The 18,361-nt window shown below is 37.3% G+C and overlaps 1 protein-coding gene across 6 annotated transcripts in view; it reads left to right on the top strand.

The window, feature by feature from the left end:
• The window catches only part of LOC102231735 (protein TANC2), a 156,606-nt gene that overhangs the window by 55,407 nt on the left and 82,838 nt on the right, over positions 1-18,361 (top strand). For all 6 annotated transcript variants that reach the window (XM_023340301.1, XM_023340300.1, XM_023340299.1 and 3 more), the window contains 2 exons: positions 11,357-11,428; positions 14,790-14,969. In XM_023340301.1, the coding sequence (XP_023196069.1) occupies positions 11,357-11,428; positions 14,790-14,969 (252 nt within the window). The remainder of the gene's footprint in view (positions 1-11,356; positions 11,429-14,789; positions 14,970-18,361) is intronic.

Raw genomic sequence — 18,361 nt, 5'->3', positions numbered from 1 at the left:
TCTTATCAACAGTCTGAAATAAACAGGAAAAATAATTAGTGCTGCAGGCGAGCCAGTGCGTAACAATGCAGCGAGTAATAACCACAGAGTGGTTCATAGGAAAGCAGTGAGACTTATTTTTATTATGGGTCTTTGTTTAGGTTTTTGTATTTTGTTTTCAGCTCTTTGGGTGGCAGATAACTTTTAAAACACGCATTTCTTATATCACATTGAAACCAGTAGCCTGCATGCACTGCCTAGCACAATATCAGACTAAATGCAGTGTTTATTTATTTGTTTAGTCAATTAGAATGACCAGAATTGTTTGTATTTATTAAATGCTGCAATAATTACTGAGAGAAATTATTTATCTGAGGTTTACATGCAGGGCTATAAAACATATGTACTATCTTACGATCAATTTAAGCATTACTCAAAGATAAGATCCTGGCACAGTAGGTCACTTGGATTTAAGTTCACACTTAAAACGATTTGTACAGACTTGTGTAAAATGTCTGTTGTCATTCTAAATCTTGATTCAGATTTTGAAAAATCGTTCACAGAAGTCTAGAGTTTTTTTTTCTCCCATATTGTGTGAATAGTTTCTTGGTAATTCCGTTCTAAAGGATTCATTTTACTCACCTGATGTAAGTAAAAGTTCCCACGTCTTCCAAAAAGCAAGATTTGAGTGTGTTACAAATTTCCGTTTCTAAGCTCACAAATTGTCATATTAATAGGAGAACCCTTTAAGCAACAGAAGCAAATTTTAAGCACTCCTCCAAAGGCGCTGTACGCTAATATTTCTCACAGTCATTAGGCAATTTAAAAGCCAGTAAAAATCATCCACAATAATGAATGAACTGTGACTGCAGCAGGAGCTCCTTTTCTTCCCAGCCTCTCTGTGTGAATTCATGAGGATTCCAAGTTTTTCTCATTAAACACTCTTCGCCGGTGCAGAGAGTAGCATCTGCAAACTTAGCGGGAGTTGAACATTCCCCTTCTCTTGCTGCAAACACCCTGAGGTCAAAGGGAACATGGGATGATGTTGCTCTAAATAAAGAAAAAATGCACCACTACGCCAGGTTTCAATTACAGCAGGCTTTCAAATGTTCTACATTTTACTTACAGCTCAACTAGTCCCGAAACAAATAATCAAAGCTTAATATGTTCCACAAAGCATTAAAAATACTTTTAGTCTCTGTTTTTCTGAGTTTTTAGGCAGGACATAGTGTGGAATTTACAGGGACACCAACCACATTTAATGGGAAAAACACACTTTATTGTAGCTCTGATTTTATGAGTGTCTCACCAGTTAACCAACCTTAACTGCATATTACTTTCTATAAAAAACTGGTTTGATTACCTTCTCTTACTCACTTCCTTTTTGACTGACTTCCTTGTGTAATCTTTTTAATAAATGACAAAGCAGAGATGCTAGCATTAGCACTGGCTAGCATTCTAGTGTAGAATGTTAGCATTAGTTAGAATGCTGGCAATATTGAGCATTCTAATTTTATTTGCATAATAATTCTAGTTAATGCTAGAATGCTAGCACAAGCATTCTAAAGTTATCAATTTCACTTGGTGAAAATGTATTTCATTACTTTGTTTTTAGCTAGTAAAGAAAGTATCTCCTGAGTCCAGTGAGCTGCTTTAGGTTGATGGATAACAGATAAAGAAAGGCAACCTGAAAATATGCAACAACAAATTCTTCAGACCAGAAGCCATATCCAGTTTTTATTTCTCGTTTTGTCCTCTTTTTGTTTGTGATAGAGCACACAAAGCAGAATATGTATCGCACTTCCAATTCCGCTTGGTTATTTTTGCTGCATGCTTTTTCGTTTCTGTGCTCTGTGAGGTAACCCCAGTGGTGTTTCAGTCAGAAGGTAGGAGAGGCTTAATGTAGCCCCTCTCATTTTTTCCAGACTCTTATTCACCGCCTTTATTTTTATATGTTTTAAACGAATCCCACCCACTCAGTGCTGCAACATAGCTTTATTCAGCATCAAATGGCAGCGTAGGAGTTGGGGCATATCACTTCTATTTTTTTTTTTCTGTTTCACTCGCTTTGTTGCACGCATACACACTCTCCATTTCTTCCTGCTTCCTCCATCATAACACCTCCATCCATCCAGGACACTGCTGAGTCGTGGTGCTGTCAGCCAGAGCCTGACGCACTCAGCCATTCTCATATGCGTCACCTCTCTGGCCTGTTGCCGCCACCATGCTGTTTGCTGTCCTTCAGTTGTACAGAACCTCAGTGGCCAGGAAAGGAGATGCTCCAGGCTTTTCTGTAGGGTCGGGGGAAGGTATAGTGTTCTTTCATGCCAAGACTACACTTTCTGTTCTGTGTTTTAGATGATTTAAGGCCAAATCTTTGGTTTAAAAAAATGGCCACTGCATCTTAATTAATTGTGACATCGAACAAAAATGTGTAGAATATTCTTGGACAGGGCTAATTTTGCGTGAATTATTTCTTTAATAGCGGCCCTCAGCTTGTCTGTGGGTCGATGGTTTAGATCAGGGCAATTTGACGGCAACCAAGTACAGTGATATCCTGAGCAGGTAAGCTGGGGAAACAGGGAAAACAAAATTTAAAAGTAGACGACTAATAAAACAGCAGCTGACATAGTTCCCTAAATAATGACTGACTGTGGAAACTTCACTCTGGACATCAAGCAGCTTGCACTCTGTTCCTTTCTGCTCTTCTTCCAAACTCTGGAACCAAATTGGATACTTTTTTTGTCATCTGAAAAGAAGATTTTCAACCATATTTTCACCCTTTACTCAACTTTCCATTACTAAGCCTAGAAGCAGCGCTCTCTAAGCAGACAGCTTCTGTAGCAATTATGTTTTATAGTGAATCCTGCTTGGAAAGGGCGTTGGTCGCTTTTTTGTCAGAAGTCATTCTCTTGATTCTGTAATTAAGAGAAAGACTTCATAAGAAAAAAATCCTCCACCAGATATCTATTTTTTTTAAAGTCAGTCTTACATAAAATGTCTTTAAAATTAGATCTACAATATCAAGGTTGACATAAATCAATACTTGAAGTCTATGACTAGGTTATATATTGAATCTATATGATGAATCAGTTTACTTTCTGAACAAATGAATAAAATCATATTTTTTAAGATTTTCCAGTTGAGTTGATATAGTTAGTTGCAGAGTTTAAAATGACTGGAGTATAGAAAATATGTCTAAAAATGTATGCAAATATATACAAAGACTAGTTGTTTACTGCTCTTATATTAGGTGTTGTATATTTGAACCTGGACAACATAATTTTCTTTGATTTCGTTCTAATTATTGTTACGCTGCCTACTTTAAATAGTCAGTACCCATTTCATATGAGTATCCCAACACACTCAATCCATAAACCATTTTATAAACATGTAAGAACTTTTAAAAGCGTTTCCGAAAAAAATAAATAATGAAACTAAATGTAACAAAAACATAACCCAAACTGATTAGGTTGAACAAAATAAAAAGCAGCAAAACTGTGGTGAAGTAAGAGCTTTTTTTATTATTATTATCTAAAACTGAAATTGTTCAAATGAAAAAATAAAATCAATTTATCAGTCACTCAACTTTAAACCAACTGAGGTATTTTAGTTTAGTTGGCCGAACTGGAAGAGAGCAAAGAAAGAGAGGTTAAAAAAAAACTAAACTAGCAGCTTTTATGGAGCTTAATCATTAAAAAATACAGTAAGATCTGCCCTGGTATTTGTATTTTTATTTTAACTCTCCAGTTTAAAAAGAGAACAAAGAGACATAACCCTGTTGTACTTTGGGCTTTCCTGGCATACGGAAATTTCTTCTTTTATTGCATCTGCTGCTGGTTGGTAAATTGGAAGATGCCACTGATTTACAGTTTTCTCTCTGCGGGTAAACCAATTTGCAGGCACAACAAGGAAGCAACAGCTTTGGCAACAAAGATTCATCTATATTATTTGCCCTGCTGGTACATTAGAAAGCACAATTTCTTTGTTTATGACCCTTTAAGACTTAAGAGGAAACTTTGAAAAACTGAAGGGGAAGTATATTCACTCTTTTTTTTTTACATTGCATTTATATCTATGACGCACAAAATGAGATTGTGAAAACCCATTTTGTGCACTCAGTGTTGTTTTTGTTGATTTTGTTGATTTGTTCTCTTCAACAGGAGGTGGGCCTCAGAAAATTTCAGATCTGTTTACTACCCACATGGCACCCTGTTTTTGCTTGCTTGCATGGTGACTGACCAGTTTTCTGTTCTGTAAAAGAGTAGGTCACACATTAATCAAAAATGATATAGACATTGTCCTAAATCCAGTTAACAGCTTGTGAAACTGCTGCCTGTGCATTTGCATTATACCATCCACACAGACTCACAACAACAATGGTCCATAACATTATGTTCTCTCTCCTGGGAGTCTTCATACCCACTGCAGCCTGTCCTCCCTCAATATCAGGCTTCTTAAGAGTTGACAGGATTGTCTTTTAGCTTGTCATTGCAGGTAATAGAGCCTGTGACAAACACTTCACACCCTCAGCCTTACAGTCTTAGGCCTCCTGCCTAAGACTTGACTGATTGTCAGACATGTGGCATTTTCTCCAATCGGTATGCAGTAAAACTACATAATAGAAGAAAGTACTATTTTGATCATGCCAAATTTAACATTCTTTTTTGTGAAACTTACAATCCTATAGTTCCCACTTTTAGCTAAGTTCATTTTACTCTGGTAGGAAACCTGCCAACGTCTGTGTATTTCGTGCAGCATGAATGCAGTCAATTCAGGCATTCAGTTTGGTATGAGGTACTGTACTTACATGAACATGTGTTTGATGACTCAAACCAGAATCGTCTATTTGAAACTTAACTGATTGTGCCCCCTTGGTGTCAACAACTGCCATAAAGCATTTGTGATCATTTGCAATGATTCTTTCACATTGCTGAGATTGAATTTTTCCCAACTTTGTGGCTGAATTGGTGTAAATAGCCAGTTGGAGGCAATACCAGAAAACCTCAGTTGGATTGAAGCCTCAACCTTTGACTGACTAAGACAGTCCACAATCTTCCAGTTTTTTTCTTTGACAGATTTAGAAGTGGACTTGCTAGCACGCTTTGAATCGTTGTCCTGCTGCGTAACCCAAATGAGCAGTGAGCAGAATCCATGGTTCCATCAGTTGTCCCAAGTTGTCCAAGGTGTAAAGCAGCCCCAAATTATCACTCTACCACCATATTTGACTGTCAGTATGATGTTTTTCTTCTGAAGAATTTCCTTTATTCCTTGCTCAGGCCCTAAACGTTTTTAGGGATCACCAGAAGATTGTTTTGGCAGATGTGAGTTTGGTATTTGTGATATCTTTCGTCAGCTGTGGTTTTGACCTGGGAGCTCCCATTAATGTCAATGAGTCATTAGTATAATATTTTCAGTAGGCCAATAGCTCCTATTAAGGGTTATTTTCAGGCTTTATAACTCACAGCTTGGATTTTGGCCCATAAGATTATCACTGTCAAATTTCCAAGTACATTAAAAAGGTTTAAAATCCATAAACGTGCTTCACAACAGCCTGCAGAAAGCTATAGAGTCTTTGTGTAGCTGAATGCCACAGTATTGTGCTGATAGGTACTTGTAGTAGAAAATGTTACTCCAGTTTTCTGCTTGGAGTACAAAACAGAGGGAAAACGCACTATTCTATAAATGTTAAAAGTACTTAATCCTCTTTTTTTTGCTGTTTATCACCTGTTTATAAAATACTTATGCAAACACTATTTGGGGAAAAAGTAATCAGAGAGAAAACTTTGACAAACATTGTGTATCAGACCTGAATAAGCTGATTGCATTTCTGGCACACATTTTTAAATGATCTACAAAACCAATATTTATTGTCTTATTTTAGAGAAATGCCTAAAATTGCTGCTGAGTCTGTATTTTAACTTTTCTATTGTCAGGATTATGCCATCCTGCTGCGTTTCAATCACCATTTGCCTCTTGAATTAGTCAAAACAAATGTCTGAGTTGCGGATCCCAAACCATAGCTGGTCTGAAATCATCTTTATACCCGAACCAAAAGAAGAACTACAATGTAATCCAGAGCACTACAGATTGAATGTCTGTTAGATATTTTTTCACGTAACTGCAGAAAAGATAGAAACATCAATATGTTGGTGTAATGCAACATAAATCCAAAATTGCAACTAGTGTAGCCATTATTTCTTCAATTCTAGGATCTTTGCTTCTCTCCTTGTTTATGTGTAGTGATTTGGATGAAAGTGGCTTCTTACTGTTGCACATTGGCAGGATGTGAGAACGCACCCGCTCTCCTGTGGTGGATCAGGACCAGATCACGGCAGCGAAGGAGAATGGGCTCTTAACGAGCTCTCCAACAGAAGATGTGTGTGTGTTTATCTTTTGTATCCATGCAGACATTTTTGTGTTAGCTCACACTGAGGCTCGTACTAATGAAGACTTCTGCTAAGTTTAGAACAGAGCAGATGTCGACACAGTGTGATTCATTAAGGTGCTCCACTTTACAGTGAATCTGATTTTAATGCAGCTATAATGAAAATTAAATCTGATGAGGACAGAGTTTGTTTTGAGGCCTGCAGATGTTTTCACACAGGTAGATATGAATCAACATCATAGTGTCCAAGAAAGTGATTTCCAATAAAATATCAAGTTATTCTGCAGCTTCAGATTAAATTATACAGAAAATCATGATTCTTAATCACAATGCCATACAAAAGTATTCAAACGCCCCTTTAACTTTTTAGGCATTTTTGTCTGCACAACTACCGCTCTCATGAAACCAAGCAGTTTTTGTGCAAGGAAATCCCAACAGATCAGCAGTTTTCAAAAAAATTGGTTTTGGCATTCACAATCATGCCATCCATTCTTGAAGTCACAAGGCAAACTTGATTAGAATAATGCAGCGCAGAATAAAATAAAAAGCATTAAATGGAGCAATAACTACATTTTGTCTCGATAAAACTGTCAACTCACTGCAAAAAAACAATTTTTCAAACAAAGGCTTGCACTCATTCGTCTGTTGTCTCAAATTATTAGCGTTCATTTTCTCACTTTCCTTTGATGGTGGTTTCACATAGCTGTCTCAAGAAAACTGTCAAATCAGTGAACAACTATATGACCACAGGTATTTGCTTCAATACACTGACATGTTTTGTTTATGTTTTTAAATTCTATTTCACAATTAGAACATAAGTCTTGATGAGGCTTACTTGTCAGATTGAAAGTACTTGAATATGCTTAATTTAGGAGTATGTGAAAAATCAGAATTATCAAAATCAAAAAGCCTGAAAACCTTAGTCTGTGTGTAATTTATCTATATGATATTTTTCACTTGGTGAATGGAGTTTCTGATCATTTCAATAATATTCTAATTTATTGATTATGTCTGTAAATATATTACATTCAGAATATATGCCCTTAAACTCTGATAGGTGAACCCTAAAACATTGTGGAAGATATGCTTAAAAAGATAACTAAGCCTTCATTTTAATTCTGCTGACTTAACTTAAACAATGTTAATATCTTTTTGCGGTTTAATCAGTAAGTCTGTGAATGAAAAGGTCAAGGGGATATCCTGGAGGCTACTGTCAAATATTGCAGGCATTTTTATATGTAGTATGTTTACCAGTGCTCATTAGGACCAACAAGGCTACCAGGAATAATGCATGAAATTTACTTAGACTCTAGTGATTACTACTCGTGGGCACACTTTGTGTTATTTTGAAGAAGCGTAAGAAAAATGGGCCGTGACATAGTGAGCGACTGGGTTTTAATTAGTGTACTGCTTTTCTTCCTGCTGAGAAACTTTGAGACCTAGTTTTGTTTTGGGGGGCAATGTAACTTTAAGGTCCCAAAGCGGCAATACACTACAGAAGAGCTGAGGTGCTGAACCAAACAGCTAAGTCGTGGGGGTGTTAGTGAGTGAATCTTTTAAGCTTAAGGATGCAAGTCTCTGGACTCATAAATTCTGGATTCTTTCACCGTTAAGCTACATTTTTTAGGCTCCTTCCAGTTTAGCATTTTTTCCTCTTTATTTTTACTAGTCCATCTTCTAGTTCAGATGCTGACAGAACAGCTGGTGTGTGTAACCATTTAGTACAGACTGATCTCAAAAGGTTTCAGTTTACCCTTCTTTGATTAAACAATCGTGTTGCAATTATATCTGATGTTCCTGCACAAGTACAAACTGTTAGGTTCTTTTCACATCCTAGCCAAGAACTGTAGAGCTTCTGCCAAATCAGTGATATGTGTGCCCTGATTAACTCCAGCAGAGCATAAACGTACAGAAACATTAAATTGCCATGCTTAAAGTTTACATGCTATTTCTTAAAGAGTTTGCATTTTGGTGAAAGCATTTAAAATAATGTTTTTTTAAAAAGTTAGTTTTTTTATTGTCTTCAGACCTATCACTTTCAAAGGTTACTGCATAAAACTGAAATTGAGAACTATCTTTAAAAAAAAGTAAAAGAAATTTTAAAATATTGATGAATTTAAACTTTGTGATTGATCAAATGTGAAAACTGAACAGTAAACCAATGTGGACTTTATTTTCAGACAGATGAGATTAGTGATTTTCAGTAGCAGAATGGTATATAAGATTAAAGGAGAGGAAGCAAAGTTAGTGACATAAAAGGGAAGTCTCATTTTCGAGCCACATTAAGATGTGCTTGAGGTTCATTCAAGCTGCTTAAGAGGGAGAGAGAGCAGCACTCTCAGTAAATAATATTATACCCCATCACAATATAGTAAACTTGCTGTTTTATCACTTTAAGGTTTTAACTTCTGTCCATCATTGAATGTAGTTTAAATGAAGGTAGCCTTTAGGAAATTTGAGGTAAAATAGGGATCTACTGTACATTCTGTATGAAAACAGAGGCTGCTGCTAATCATGCTAATTGATAACGCAAGCTGAGGGCAGTTTAAAATATTAACTTCTTAATTAATAATTTCATATTTGTTCTAAAATGTATAAAAACTCAACAATTGCACATCTTCCTATGTTGCCTCTGTTCTTTATATTAAAGATTAATGAAAGCTCAAGGCAGAAAGGTTAGGAAAAAGCTATATCAAATGCTGTTCTCATATAATTTCACATTATGTTTTTTGATGAGCAACCTGAACTGGAAAAAAAAAACCACAACAGGGAGGTCAAACCAACATAAACAGCAGTGATCAGAAACTGGCACACAAAACTCTGAACAGTATACCTCTAAAAAGTATGTTTTTGAAATTAGAAATTGAATTGAAATATTTTTATGACAAATATTGCTCTTAATGAAAAATTTTGGCCAAATCAAAACCGTTGAAACTATAAAAAATGAAATTAACATGGAGCTTAATCGAAACTGTTAACTAATAACCAATAATGTTTAATTATGGCACAAAAAGTTAATGTTTGATGGAAAGTACACTAGAAGATAAGTGATTGAAATTCAGTGCTAAAGAACATGTAATCATTGTTCTGTGATCAGTGATCACTGATAATTAGAGAGGAGCAGTATATGTATGTGAATAAAAATTATACTAAGCATAATAACAACTTGTAGTTCAGGTAATAAAAGGTGTTTCATTCTCTTCCAAAACCTATGTAGAAAGGTAGCATGAACTCATTTCTCACTGAGAAGGTTGGATGTGTTTCATTTCCAGCAGCAATTGTAACTTTTCAAGTGTAATTCAGCATGAGTGTAAATTTAAATGAGATTATATGTTCATAAATGAAGACATCTACTTATTAATACCTCCTCAGATGTAAAATTTCAGTGTGACTCAGTTTTTTATTTTGTTTTTGGCTGCTCATCAAATGTGCCTCAAAGTGTTTAGTTTATTTTAATGGTGCCTTCCTTTCACCACCCTCTCTCTCTCTCTCTTTTTTTTTAATAAGCCTTCATGTAAATCTTTTCACATCTTCATGTATCTTTAAGGTATATTCCACTGATATAACAACATGATTTGGTTTATTAAGTAATTTCCTTTTTCATTCGAAGATCTAAATTTGGCTCAGTCACGGGAAACGAGTGAAAAATAATCTGCAGATAGCTACATGAATATTGTTCAAACTGGAAAACTCTGAAAAAGTCTGGATTTTGGATTTAGACATCTTCCAGTACAAGACAGTTGTGGAGAAAAGGAAACAGAATATGCAAAATATTTGTCACAAACTTTATTCCTAAATACATTGTCTAAAAGTGACATCCGCCCGTCATCCATCAGGATTAAAATCCCAGTGGTGTTCTATGTGAGGACTGGGACTCAAAATTATTAATAACTCTTAAACTTTGAGTCTGAGCATGTGAAATTTGAACCTCAGAAATGTTTGGTAACTGTGAAGTAAAATGACTTCACATGGATTAGGGCATAGTATAGCTTCACTCCTCTATATGCTCATTTACACTGATGAGTAGGTGTAACTCTGCAGTTGGTGTCGGTGTCAGGTCGACCCAGTTCTCACACAGTCAAGCCCCACAGCTTATTCTATCAGTTCATCGACGAGCTTGATCTTTCCACCAGCGAGCCAATCTAACCCACTGTGTGGCTGCTGGATAACATTGTGTAAATCTGTGAAGGCAGAGATAATACTGAAACATTTGTTTGGGTTTTATGAGTTGATGGTGTGATGTGTGATTGAAAGCAACATAAACAACATAAACTACTTCCTTTGCACTTTGCTCCCAATGAATTTATTTGAACCTTTTTACCCTGATCATTAGTTCTCCAGGTTTTTCAGTGTTGTTCTTTTACTCTATCTGTATCCTTACCTGCAAATTATAAATGTGGTTGGTCAGTTTTTCTATTATTTTCCTGTGATCTGAAGTTACACTTCTTGCTTAACAATTTATTACGAAACAATCCACTGATTCTCTCTCGTTTGTAGCTTCATCTGCCTCTTTGCTCTGTTAGGCCTGATTGATCCAGCTATCATTCCCCTGACGTGTATCTATCCAGAGAAACGCCCACTTTTTTTAATGCTGATCCTCTTTTAGTGAACCATAAAGCCCATTGAGCTTTTTGACTGTAGCTTCATCACAGCTGCATGCAACGTCGACTGTAATTTAAGCAGTTTTCTTATCTAGAAGAGGCTTTAGTTGTTTTGTTTTTTTTTCTTTTTCAAAGTTTAACATGGGGAGCCAGAAAAAGTGGAGCATGGCACCGCGGTCCCCTTTTGCAACGATCAGGGGTCATTTGGGCCAGAGGAGGAAGGGTGCTGAGAGTTTGTGCGTGAGCAGCCTGCTAGGAGTTCTCCGATCACACACCTGGCTGATCGGAGACGAGGAAGTGGCCCTCCTGCTGGCTCGGACCTCCTCGCCCTGCTTTCCTCACCCTCGTGCTCACTCCCTGTCTTTCTCTGTCTGCTCCTCCTCTGCAGATGGTGGGAGCGACGATTTTGGAGACCCCCGCTCACCCAGTTTGGACCCTCATCTGAGCCACATTGGACAAGGTAGACAATGGTTTCTTTCTGCATCCTTACTTCTTTATTTCCTCCTCTCCATTTTTTTCAGACTCCCTTAATATTTTTTTGCCCAGGGAGTCTATTGAGTTTAGGTTTAGTGGGCTGTATTTTACTCAGCTTTTTAGGAAAAGAGTTTACGACTGCTGGAAATGAAGTTATACTTACAGGGACAGAACTGTATGAATTTTATGTTCCTGTAATTCTATCTGTAAATCTAAGCTTCTTCCTTGGGAAACAGGCTGTTTATTGCAGAGGTCCAAATGTCTGGGCTTTGCAGGAAATTTTGTGAGCAACAAAAATCTGATGCTGTGTTGTTCGCCTCCCCTCCTCCTGTGCATGTTTTGAACTAAGCACCTTCATGAGTAGGTGTTTTTGTGCTCATTTCAAGACCTGGAGAGGCCCTCCTGCACATCTCTCATCCCAGTCTAAAATAAAACACAGTCATTTTGCCCTTCAGTTCTTTGATTCTTTAGATTTCACTGCAGAAGTGTGGCTGCTGTCTCTCTCCAGCTGTATAATCTTTGCCCCAGATCAGGACGCTTTACAGCTTTCTAGTTCAACATATCTCATTTACTGACTGGTTGTGTGACTTTGTTTGGAAATAAAATGTATTGCTTTGTCCGGTGTTTTGCTTTTTTCTTAATTAGAGATGCATCAATTAAAGATTCTGTGGCTGATTTCTAATCATCAAGTCTTTGCAAAATTCCGATTACATTTCTTTTTTAAGAGACGCATATAACAAAATACTTTCCCTGCATAATCTAAACATCAAACTGTCTGAGTGCTGTATACTTGACTGTAAAATAATATAGTTTCCTTAAAACAGCTCAATGTTAGAGAGGTGTCTGCAGTTTGTTAAAGTCATAAACTGCAGTCAAATCCTTGAGGTGGTAATGAGAATTTTTAAAGGATAGTAAAATGTGGAAGTCACATCAGTTTTTTTTTCATTGAAAGATCATCGTTATTGAAATAAGCAACATTTAACTTTTTAAGATTTGAAAGGACGTATTTGTGATTCACTATGAAGCAACATTTTTATAGATTTAAAAAAAAATTATATATATTTTTTTCATTCCTTCGTTTCTTCCTGGAAGTTGATGATTTTTGATGATGGCAAAAATCAGCAAAAAAGATGATTTTTGCCATCATCTTTACGTGTTTTAACACAATTTGTGCTTCCTCTGATGAAACTTTTAAACATCTCATTGGTGCTGAAATTAACTGCATCCTGAGCTAACTGTTATCTGTCAGTGTGAACAGCCGACATGGCTGTGTTTCAGATAGTTTCTGATCAAATAGTTAAGTAGTTCTGCTTCCCTTTTCTTAACATTTAACAGTATTTCCTCAGTATTAACTTAGACACTGAAGAGTGGTCTGGTTAGTGGAAGCTGATAGCACTTTAATGGTGTATTCACTAACCAGAAAAAAAGACTAACTTTTAGTTTTTCACCGAACAGTCAATCCTAAAATCACCCAATTCCAGTTAGCCAACTCTGACTCTACTCTTTTACAACTTTGTTGTCTTTATAGTAACATGTTGGATTTTTTAGCCTTGTGGTTGCTAATTGGTTGATGATAGAATAACTGAGAGTTTTCTTCATTTTTTGGGGTTGGGTTGGAAAAGAATTGAGTTGGATCTGGACTACCAATAATTGCAACCAAAATACCAAGTTTCCTCTCTGGTTTTCCCTGCAGAGTCTGCATACATGTGGACAATTTCCATACTCTTGGAAGTAACCACGACCCTTGGCTGTTGTTTTCCAATTTTTTTCCCCCTTTTCTTTTCCCAATGAATGACTGGAGCAAATCCAGAGCCACAAAGAGACGTGTGTGTGTTTGATATTCACACCAAATGTTTTCATACATGTGTATTCATTCTCGCAGCAGCAGCTTCTAACAGCCACCCAGACTTCCTCTGGGACTTGTTACAAACTGGTGTTTGATAATGACTTCTTGTCTCACTGTTGCAGCTGCTGCATGATGTGAAACTGTAGCTTGACCAGTTAGTTTTGCAAGCCTCTCTACAGGGAGCTAAAGCCACAAAGTAGTTCCTGTTGAAGGTGTTTTAAAACTGAATAATGTGAGTGTGTAATCTTTTAAGAATCCCGAATTGTTATAATTTATGCTTTTCGAAGCAGAGGAGAGTTGATTAAAGATAGCGAGTGGCTGGTTATACCCTGCAATTACTGCTCATTGTGAAAGCTTTCCTGTGAAACAGTCGCACGGTCATGACTGTGCTCTTTTTTTTTTTTTTTAAATCTTTCTAAACACATTTTATGTGGTTAGAAAATGCCCCTTTATTATATATGAAATGTGGAGTATTGTTTTTCAGTGAGATTAGAGGTTGCATTGGCTGTTGTTTGTAAAAGCGAATGCAAGCTGCACATGTTGCCTGCAGGGCTATTTCTGCTTTTAGGTCATGTTAGCCTTTACACTCAATACAGATGATGCACTGATAGGATCCAGGGACAATCCAGTGGTGAAACACCCCATTTAAAGAGCATACACTTTATACAGCTGTTGAAGATATAAGGAGAAAACAATCAACGCAACTCGATAACACCCAAAAGAATTAACTGCTAATTGAACACTGCTAGAGTTAGAAGGATTTGGCACATTAGTTTTAATCATTGGGAAAAAATCTGCTGCTTATACAAAAGTCAAAACATTTTTCAGCTTAGTCGCCTTAATTTATCTTGCTATTGCACAAAAATGACATGGACATCTCTCAAATAGTAATAAAACAGTAGATATTAATAATATATATAATATTTTTAAAAAAAATTTATAACAATGTTTTATATTATTCTGAATGGTATTAAAACAGTGAAAATTCTGAAATTCAGTGAGAAATTGCTGCAGAGTTAAAACGTTTTACCAGCTTGCATTATAAAGTGAATTTAAAGAAATTTTACTCTGTTTATATTGCTTGATTTGATTGTATATTTCTGGAAGAGACTTTTTTAGTTAGTGTGTATTCTGTCGTGTTGTTTTTTCTATTTTAAACAAGCCTGAGCTTATTAACCTTAGCTACTGTACCTGGTAAAATTCAAATGATGATATTCTTATACAATACACCATAAAAGTTAAACAGGGTGTACTTTCTTTACATCATTGCATATTTTTGTTTGCTTGTCCACCTTATTTTTTGTCATGTGATTAAACTGAAAACTTGCCTTAGAATTAAATGCCATTTTCTCAGTTAAATGTCATCTCTATGAATGTGTTCGTGACATTTCTTTGTTTTTATAGCAGATACTGATCCTGCATCTCTCCCAACAGCATCGCAGCGTTATGCATTTTTAATGCTCCATTCAAGACAAACATCTCTCACTCTCCTGTTCTGAAGGTGGCAGCATAGACAGCGACTGTGCCTTCGAGGGAGACTACGCCATTCCCCCGCTCTCCATGACCGAGGGCATGCAGCACATTCGCATCATGGAGGGCGTGTCGCGCTCTTTGCCCTCCTCCCCACTGCTCGCCCACCAGGCCATCGGTGTCAGGCTGCAGCCAGTGAAGAAACTCACAGGTACCGCTGGCGGGACTATTGCGGTCAGCATGAATGTGGGCTAAGCTAAGTTCAGCTCGGTCTTCAATGCCTTTTCTGTAACTGTCCTCCTACAAAGTCCCATTATGCTATTTTTCCCTCCTCTAACCATACCACTCTGAGTACAGACCCCACCGCACTAATTCAGGTCAGATTTTGTGAGTTTTTAAGTGTCCAAGTGGGGAAAAAGGGTGTGTTGTTAATGAGCAGTAAACGTTTACTGGATCACTTATCCACTAATGCTGAGCAGAATAATAAAGCTTGTAGTAAACACTGCAATTTCCAATTCTTGTAATCACTGAAGCCCAATCTAATTGGCATCGTGAAGAACAGCTGATGGACTCCAAGCTGCGGTCAGCTCTGTCCTCCTTCATCTTCTTTATCCCCTCTCACTAATTGTTTCCTTCCACACTCATCTCTGACATTCAGAGAATGTGGAAAATTGCCTCCGCTCTGTCTCCCCATTAGCTGGAATATGAGACTGTGTCATGTTTGTTCTGCTATTATATTAGGGAGCGTTGTGGGTTTGGTACAACCAGGCAGCACAGCACATCTAAAGCCTAACATCAGATCAGATTTCACATTATGAAATGAAGTATCGACTGCCAGGCCTCGCCCAGTGCCAGCGGAGCCTCAAACATCTAGTGCCTCAAATATTTACTGATTTTACAACCACGATTTCTTTTCTGTCAGTGCTGAATAGTTGTGAAGTAGGAGGAAAGAAGCAAGAAGATCCTTGGTTTGAGTCCTGGCCTGTGGTCTTTCTGCATAGTTTGCATGTTCTCCCTGTGCATATCTGGGTTCTCTCTAGGTACTCCGTCTTCTTACCACAGTCCAAACAACTTGACTGTTAGGTTAACTGGTCTCTCTAAATTCTCCTTGGGAGTGAGTGTGTGTGTGCATGGTTGTTTGTCTGAGTGTTGGCCTGCAATGGACTGGTGACCTGTCCAGGGCGTACCCTGCCTCTTGCCCACTGGAGATAGGCATCAGCACCCCTTGCTGCCCTGCAAGGTTAAGTGTTCTAGATAATGGATGGATGGATTTTCAATTTGGATTTCTCAACTTAATTTTCCCTTAATGTTTCCACTACATTGTTTCCCACACAGGAGCTCTTATTGTCTTTCTTTTAGTTATTTATTTCCTCCAGAAAGGGCAGATTCGTAATGTCCCAATACTTGTCTTATCTACAGATTCTCCCACCTGAGCTGTGGATTTCTGCAGCTGCTCCAGAGTTACCAGGGGTCTCTTGGCTGCTTCTCTGGTCAATGATGTTATTGCCACGTCTGTCAGTTTTAATGTACAGTACAGTCATATCTAGGTAGGTTTTCAGTTGTACCAAACTCTCCATTTATATGATTGATTGAACAGTGCTCTTTGAGATGTTCAATGCTTGAACTATTGCTTTAAACCTTACCCAGCTGAAAACTTTACTTTCTTCCATCCATATCTGTTTGTTGTGCTCTTTGATCTTAACGAAGCTTTTTGTTCTCTAATGTTCTCTAGGCCTTTAAACGACTTGATTTATTCTGAGGTTAATTTACACACAAGTTGACTCTATTTACGAATGATCAAGGCAATTGGTTGCACCAGATCTTATTTGGTATCATCAGAGTAAAACGGGCTGAATAATGCTTGTCACCGTTTTTTAACTGATTTTTAATTGAAAAGATTTAAAATACGTCCATTTTTTTTCTTTAAACTTTACAATTACGAACAACTTTGTGTTGTCTTCACAGAGACAACACCTCTGTGTTGGGTGCCTCTGTGTTTTCATAGTGGGATTATAGAAGCTTGATTCAGGAGTCACCACTAGGGCGCACCAGACTTGCACCCTCTTTAGATCATTCTTAATATGCCACAGGGAGTGTGATTTTGACATCATACAGAATGGTTTATAGTCTCTTAAGAGACATGCAAGTTTAGAGGAAATGCAGCATCACTTTTCTTCATTTTAACAGTCAAACAGATTCAAAGAAAAGCTGCTTTTAAAGGGTTTGAGCTCAAAGATCTTAAATTCGGAACAAGTAAGTGGTAGCGGGTCAAATCTTGTTTTGTTTTTTTTCTCTCGCTCTCTCTTTTGGCTTGTCTGAGTTGTTTTCATTTTCTTGTCTGTAATGGTTCATGGCAGCCTGACTCCATAGCTCTGCTTTCATCTGTGGGAATAAAAGTGAATTTTTCAGAGCCACAGTGTGGGTGTGTGTGTATAAGCACCTGTGTATGTACCGGTGTCGTTGACAGCCAAGAATAGCCTGATTAATGATTTGCTGTGCTGTCTCATTTGTTCTATTCTTATTTCTGAGGCCGACACAGGGAGAGGTCTCTGCTGGACTGTCGCACATGCCATTGTCTGTCCTCAGATATTACACCAGGCAGGTGAAGCTCGTCTTAGGGGGCGCTTTTCATTTTTAAGTTCCAGATTAGGATTTGACGATTTTTCATATCTTAAAACTGACCTTCTGTTTCCACTGTTATGATTTTGTTCTTCATCTGTATACTTATTTGATCTACATGTATACTCTTAAAGGAAACATACCGGTACACATATTTTAGTGCTTTTCGTTTTACTTTGAACTTGCCTTAAAGGTATTTTGCAATTTTAAGCTATTTGAATTCAATAACAGATAATACCAAGTAGATTTATGCTTGTGAACAGCCTAAAACTTGTTTATTTTGTGGAAATTCTTCCTATGGAACAGTTGTGTGTGTCACAAGCACTGGGCACTTTATTAGGTACATTATTAGGTAATTAATTAGAAACCGCTTTCAGCTTAATTCTTTTTGGCATAGTTTCACGAAGGTATTATACACATTTCTCAAAAATGTTGCTTCGTATTAGTGTGAAAACTGCACATTTTTTGGTTTTACATCCTCCTGTTCCACCACATCCAAAAGTTGTTCTATTAGATTGAGATCTGTTGACTGTGGAGGCTGTTGGAGTACAGTGAACTCATTTTTATGGTCGTAAAAGCTTTGAAATGTTTTGAGTTTTGTGGAATGGTGCATTATTCTACTGGAAGTAGCCATATGGTATACTATGATCATAACGGGAGAGGCATTGTCAGTAGGAACACCTGGTTGGACTGAGGGGATAAAATGACACCTAACTGGTTCCAAGGTGACCAAGGTGTACCCCACATCATTATACTACCACCAACAGCCTAAACGATTGACACAAGGCAGGATGCATTCATGCTTTTTACATTACATTAGATTCTGACTCTACAAACTGAATGTAGCAGTGGGAATTAAGGCTAATCGGTCTAGGCTGTGCTTTTCCAATCTGTTATTGTCCAAATGAGTTGAATTTGTCGAAAAGTAGATCCTCTAAGGTCCTCAAGCTCTCAACATTAAAACACCTTAAAGTTGAAAAAATC

Source organism: Xiphophorus maculatus, chromosome 10 (genome assembly GCF_002775205.1).
Source record: "Xiphophorus maculatus strain JP 163 A chromosome 10, X_maculatus-5.0-male, whole genome shotgun sequence".
NCBI lineage: Eukaryota > Metazoa > Chordata > Actinopteri > Cyprinodontiformes > Poeciliidae > Xiphophorus > Xiphophorus maculatus.
This window is presented reverse-complemented; position numbering and strand designations above follow the sequence as displayed.